We start from the raw sequence: 6557 nt of genomic DNA on the forward strand, positions 1-6557 counted from the left end.
GGGCATGGTTTTCAACACTGCTGATCTTATCAAGCATGGGCGCGACCTCGCCGCCCTTGCCAAATACTTGGGTATAGGTCCCCTTCACCGTTTCCTTTACCCACATACTCTGCATAATTCTCTCCTTCATCTTTAACTATGCATATTTTAACTTGCTTTCTTCTGGTGCAGCCATGGTGATGACTGAAGAGAAGCATGCTAGGTTCGTTGGACTCTTGGCTCGTGGTGGTGCTGCCAGCAAGGCAGGTCCTTCCGCACCTCCTACCTCCACCACCATGCCTTCAGCTACAACAACCCCAGCGACCCCCACCCCTGGCTCTCCAAAGGATGCTCCTAACTCCACAGCTCCAATCGAAGCCATCCCTTTGGCCACGGTTATAGCTGCCTCTCCCCAAGTCCCTTTGGGAGAGAACGAGGGTGTGGTGCACATCGAATCCGATGAAGAGGAAGAATCTGTTGGGGGCCCTTCTTTCAAGAGGAGGAAAACCAACAGGGTGGCTACTTCTCACTCCTCTTCTACCAGGCCCCTCAGCGGGGCACAAGATGACCCCCCTAGGGCCTCCTCTCCTCCACCTACTCTTGCTCTCGAGGAAGCGGTGGGGACTTCCGCAGAGCCCGCTCCTGCAACCGCCCCTAAACTTCCCAACGCTGTTCAACACTTCCTAAGGGGTTGGCGACAAGTTAAGGCTGGAAACTCAGTAGCTGAAGATGCGTTGATCGAAGGCGTGTTCTGCGGCCTCGGGAGCCATTTTGCTCAAGTCCATGACTTCCAGGAGCAAGCTACTAAGGAGAAATTGGCCATGGCTGACGAGGTGGCCAAACTGAAAGAAGAACTGGACCAGGGCCAAGCCATGGTGATGAGGTGGCCAAGCTGAAAGAAGAGATGGCTCGACTAGGACAGCATTTCCTCACTAAAGAGACCGCCCTCAAGGAAGAGTTGAAGGTGGTTCGTGATGCTGAACGCGAGGCCAACAGGAAACTCCACGAGCAAGGACAGGAGTACACCACTCTTTTGACTAGGGTGGTGCCTTTGCGGGTGGAGATAGCTGAGCTGAAGGACGCCCTCAAGGAGAAAGAAGATAAGATAACCAACCTTGAGGGGCGATCAATGACCCGCGAGGTACTCTTGGGCCAAGTTGAAGGTGAGTTGGCCACCTGCCAGCAAGAGTTGAAGGAGAAAACAGAAGCCCTTGCTGCTTAAGCTGAAAAGGCCAAGGAGGTCGAGGCAGAGCTCTTAGCTGATGGCACAGAGGCCTATGGTGTCGGGTTTGAAGATGCCCTGGCTCAGGTGGCATGCAAGCACCCTGAGGTGGACATTGTTTTCTTCACCCCGGACAACTATCTGGCTGATGGCAATCAATCTTAGGTTTTCTGTTTTAATCTTGTAACCTCATGAACACATTTAACTCTTATGCCAACGTTTAACCTTATCTTTAACTATTTCTTACTTGCATCTTCTGCTTCGCATGGCTACTCGTACTTCTTGACTTGCGTTTTTGTTGACAGCTCTTCCATGTCTAACTTTTAGCTGACACTTAGGACTTCTTGCTTTTAACATAAGTAGCGCGCCATCCCCATCCTTTTTCTTTAGCTTGCTTCAAACAAAATGCTAAGGTTGGGAGTGTGCGCGTACCCTTTAATTGTCCTCGCCATTGTCTCTAGCTTTGGTCTAGGAGTTCTTGCTTAGGACTTCACTTGCACCTTGCGGTCTCGAGGTGTCCAGCCTCCGAGCGTGTAACTTGCCTTGTCATCGCTCGGGGGCGAGGAGGACTTCTCTTGGACGAAGCCTACTACTCACACTTGGTGCCCACACTTGAGGAGAGGCCTGCTGGAAAGTAGTGTCGTTTCTTCCTTAGTATGTCTAAACACCAGGACGACAGTTGCACTTGGCGCCCACGCCCTAGGAGAGGCCTGCTGGGAAGCAATGCCGTTTCGTCCCCGGTGTGTCTAAGCACCAAGGCAACCGGTCCTTATAACTTGCACTTGGATGCCCACGCTCGAGGAGAGGCCTGCTGGAAAGCAATGTCGTTTCGTCCTCGGTGTGTCTAAACATCAAGGCAATCAGCGTACTTGGTGCCCACGCCCGAGGAGAGGCTTGCCACCATGCAACGCCGTTTCTCCTCGGTGTGTCTAAACACCAAGATGACCAGGGACGTGGTGCTTACCCCTAAGGAGAAGGTGTCCCGAAGGATAGCGCTGCTCCTATCTGGGGTGTATCTGCACCAAGACGCCTAGCTCTCCACTGATTCGAACTTTCCTTCTGCCCTTGGCGCCCACGCCCGAGGGAGGCGCCCCCGCGTCTCCCCTCGGGGTGTCTAAACACCAAGGTGGTGGGTTTGTTTCCTACTGAACCGCGTTATCCTTCTTTAGCATTTCCTTACATCGTAATAAAAACTTAAGACAATGCATGCTCAAACTGGTTTTTACTTGGGTGACCTCATTAAAAAACCCTTGAAAGGGAAAAAGAGTGTCCCCTTGAATTGTACACTACACAAAGTTTTTAACTGAAATAAAACTTCAAGTTTGCCGCGTGCCAAGTACGCGGGATGGCGCCTCCCTCCAGAGTCTCAAGCTTATATGACCCATTGCCCCTAGCCTCGGTTATTCTGAAGGGCCCAGTCCACTTGGGGGATAGCTTGTTTTCTAACTCATATGGATGAGCCTTCCACATGACCAAGTCAGCTACTTGGAACTGTCGAGGCCTCACCTTGGAGCTGTACTGGTGCTCTACTCTTCTTTTCACGGCCTCAGCCTTTATCCTCGCCTCTTCTCTGGCTTCGTCCAACAGGTCCAGATTCACCCTCCTCTCCTCGTTGGACTCCTCAACCACGAAACTCTGGAAACGCGGTGAGCTCTCATGGATCTCCACTGGGATCATCACATCCGATTTGTATACCAAGCTGAAAGGTGTCTCCATGGTGGAAGATTGGGGCGTGGTGTGATAAGCCCACACTATCTTGGGTACCTCCTCTGCCCAAGTCCCTTTGGCTTTCTCAAGCCTCCTCTTCAACCCCCTCAGCAAGATTTTTGTTGGCGGACTCCATCTATCCGTTCGTCTGGGGGTGTTCGACAGACGCGAACACCTGTTTGATGCCAACCTCCGCACACAGCTTACCCAATTGCTGGCTCGCAAATTGAGTACCATTGTCAGAGACAAGGCGCCTCGGTACACCGAAGTGACACACAATGTTCTTCCACACAAAGTGTTGTACCCTGTGTGCGGTGATCTGCACCACCGGCTCTGCTTTTATCCACTTTGTGAAGTACTCGATTACAACTATTAAGTACTTCATTTGCCTTATTGCTAATGGGAAGGGGCCCAGAATGTCAATTCCCCATGTGTGAAAGGGCCATGAGCTGTAAATTGACCTCAGCTCTTCTGGGGGCGCCTTGTGCAAGTCGGCATGCAGTTAGCACTGCTTGCACCGCTGGGCGTACCTTACGCAGTCCTCTCTCACCGTTGGCCAGTAGAAACCTGCGCGCACTACCTTGGATGCTAAAGACCTTCCCCCTACGTGGCTCCCGCAGATCCCCTCATGGAGTTCTGACATTATCCTCATGCACTCATCTCCACTCACACATGTCAAGATTGGGTGCGTGAACCCGTGTCTGAACAGTGCTCCATTCAGGAGAGTGTACCTCGTGGAGTTTCTTTTTATCTTTTTGTCCTCCTCGGGCTCTGCAGGAAGTATTCCATCAGCGATGTAGCGCCTATAAGGCGTCATCCACGTTTCCCCCTCTTCCAGGACACACACCTGCATGGAGTCCTCCTCTTCTGGCGGGGTTGGGTAGACACTTATACAAGGGGCTCTCGCCGTGCCCTGAGTCAAGGACCGATGACTCCTCGCCCTTCCTTAGAACGTACTAATCTGGAGGACATCCACCCTGTTATTTGCTACAAACGTTCGCGGCGTTTTGAGGATCTCCTATATGACCGTCCTCTGCCTGAGTTGGCCAGCTTGGCGAGCAGGTCAGCACGGGCATTCTGCTCCCTTGGGACGTGCACCAACTCGAACGCCACGAATGCCCCTTTCAACACTTGAACATACCTTAGATACGCAGCCATCTGTGGATCCTTAGCTTGGTACTCCCCGATAACTTGTCCCATGAACAACTGCGAATCACTCTTCGCCAGCAGGCTCCGCGCGCCCATCGCTTTGGCTAAGAGCATCCCAACTATCAGGGCCTCGTACTCTGCTTGATTATTGCTTGCCTTGAAGGCAAACTTCAAGGCCTGCTCGATCAACAAACCGTTTGGCCCCTCCAGGACCACACCGGCTCCACTCCCTTGTTGATTCGAGGATCCACCCACTGGGAGCCAACCTCTTCCTCTTGCTATGCGCTCCCTGGCGAGAGCTCCGCCGCGAAATCTGCGTACCCTTGTCCTTTGATGGACCCCCTGGGCTCATACAGGATGTCAAACTCGGACAGCTCCACTACCCAGCGAACCATCCTCCCCGCAACATCTGGCTTTTGCAACACCTTCTAGATGGGGATGTCCGTCATTACCACCACCGTGAAGCTTTGGAAGTAGTGACGGAGCCTCCGGGCTGAGAACACCACCGCTAGAGCCGCCTTCTCCAAAGACTGGTACCTCGCTTCTGGCCCTTGTAGGACCTTGCTTACAAAGTATATAGGTTTCTGTGTTTGGTCCTGCTCCTGAACTAGCACAACACTGATTGCCCACTCGGTTACTGCGAAGTATAACTGGAGGGGCACGCTTGTCTGTGGCTTACACAGCACGAGAGGAGCGGCCAGATAGTCCTTGAGCTTGAGGAACGCTGCCTCGCACTCCTCGTTCCACACGAACCTGCTATTTCTCCTCAAACACTGGAAATAAAGGTAACCCTTGTCTCCTCCAGCGGACACGAACCTAGACAGGGCTGCCATCCGCCCCGTCAACTGTTGTACCTCCTTTACCAAGGCGGGGCTCCTCATCGCCAGGATTGCTGCACACTTGTCGGGGTTCGCCTCTATTCCCCGTTCGGTGAGTAGAAAACCCAAAAACTTACCCACCTCAACCCCGAAGACGCACTTCTCAGGGTTCAGCTTGAGGCGGTATTTACCTATAGTGGCAAACAGCTCTTCCAGATCAGCTGTGTGTCGTCCCCTCTCCCGGGAGGTCACCACCATATCGTCCATGTAGGCCTACACATTCCTGCCCAACATGGGTGCAAGGACCATATCCATCAATCTTTGATAGGTGGCGCCTGCATTCTTTAATCCGAACAGCATCACCTTGTAGCAATAACTGCACGTCTCGGTCATGAACGATATTTTACACTCGTCGCGGGGGTGCATCTTAATCTGGTTGTACCCTGAGAATGCGTCCAGGAATCTAAGCATTTTGCAACCCGAGGCGCTGTCCACCAGCGCGTCGATGCTTGGCAACGGGTACGAGTCCTTAGGGCACGCCTTGTTCAGGTCAGTGAAGTCCACAAACATTCTCCAGTTTTTGTTCGCCTTCTTTACTAAAACCATGTTGGCCAGCCACTCAGGGTATTGGATTTCCCTTATGTGACTAGCGCTCAACAGCTTTTTAGTCTCTTCCTGCACGACCAGGTGCCTTTCCTCGTTGAACTTCCTCCTTCTTTGGCGCACGGTTCGGACCTTGGGGTCCATGGTGAGTTGATGGCATAAAAAATTCGGGTCGATGCCTGGCATATCCGAGGCAGTCCACGCAAAGGCGTTCAGGTGACGTGAGATTACTTCTGCCACCTGCTCCTGCTCCTCTCTAATTAGCAATCGTCCCAGTTTAAAAGTTTTTCCTCCAATCTACCTCTCCACCACGTTCTCGACCGGCTGGGGCCGCCTATCCCGAGCATTCTCTGTGCGAGACACGCCCTCGCGACCCTCCCTGCCAGGTACTGCCTCGGTGGGCGCTCCCTCCACAGGTAATGCCTCCGCGGATGCCTCCTCTATAGGTACTGCTCCCACAGGCGTCTCCTCCATGGGTACCGCCTTCGTGGGCGTCTCCCCTACGGGTTCTACCTCCGTGGGCGTCTCCTTCATGGGCGGGCGCTCCACCACCACGAATACGCCCCTCTTTGTTTTGAGGCTATTTTCATAGCATTTCTTAGCTTCTTTCTGATCGGACTTAATCACGATCACTCTGCCACTAAGATCGAACAGCTTCAGCTTCATGTGCCGGGTGGACGACACCCCCCTCAGTCTGTTCAAAGCTGGCTTTCCCAGCAAAATGATGTACGCCAAATTGGCGTTCACAACCAGATACCTTATGTTCTCGATGCGTGACGCGGTGCCATCTATGAAAGTCGTCCTCAGCTCCAGGTAGCCACGCACCTCCACCTGGGTCCCCTGCGAAGCCATAGAGGCACGTTGTGTATGGTCTCAGCATATCAGGAGACAGTTGTAACTTGTTGAACGTGGACCAGAACATCACATATGTCGAGCTGCCCTGGTCCACGAGCACTCGGTGCACTTTCCTTCCCGCGGTCACGACCGAAACCACCACGGGATCGTTATCATGGGGGACGACATCTCGAAGATCAGCCTTCGTGAATGCAATGTCGATGTCCAGCGAGTCGTCCTCCCCC

The 6557-nt window shown here is 53.1% G+C and overlaps 1 protein-coding gene across 1 annotated transcript; it reads right to left on the minus strand.

Moving 5' to 3' along the window:
* Positions 1-2500: 2500 nt before the first annotated feature.
* LOC137825143 (uncharacterized) lies at positions 2501-3145 on the minus strand. Its single transcript, XM_068630816.2, has one exon. It carries the CDS (start codon positions 3143-3145, stop codon positions 2501-2503), a length of 645 nt encoding a protein of 214 aa, XP_068486917.1.
* Positions 3146-6557: the final 3412 nt, after the last annotated feature.

Source organism: Phaseolus vulgaris, chromosome 7 (genome assembly GCF_051622355.1).
Source record: "Phaseolus vulgaris cultivar YP4 chromosome 7, ASM5162235v1, whole genome shotgun sequence".
In the NCBI taxonomy this organism is placed as follows: Eukaryota; Viridiplantae; Streptophyta; class Magnoliopsida; order Fabales; family Fabaceae; genus Phaseolus; species Phaseolus vulgaris.

What these genes read in the sequence shown, in the direction of transcription:
- LOC137825143 (XM_068630816.2), bottom strand. Translation starts at nt 3,145, where the DNA reads ATGGTACTCAATTTGCGAGCCAGCAATTGGGTAAGCTGTGTGCGGAGG.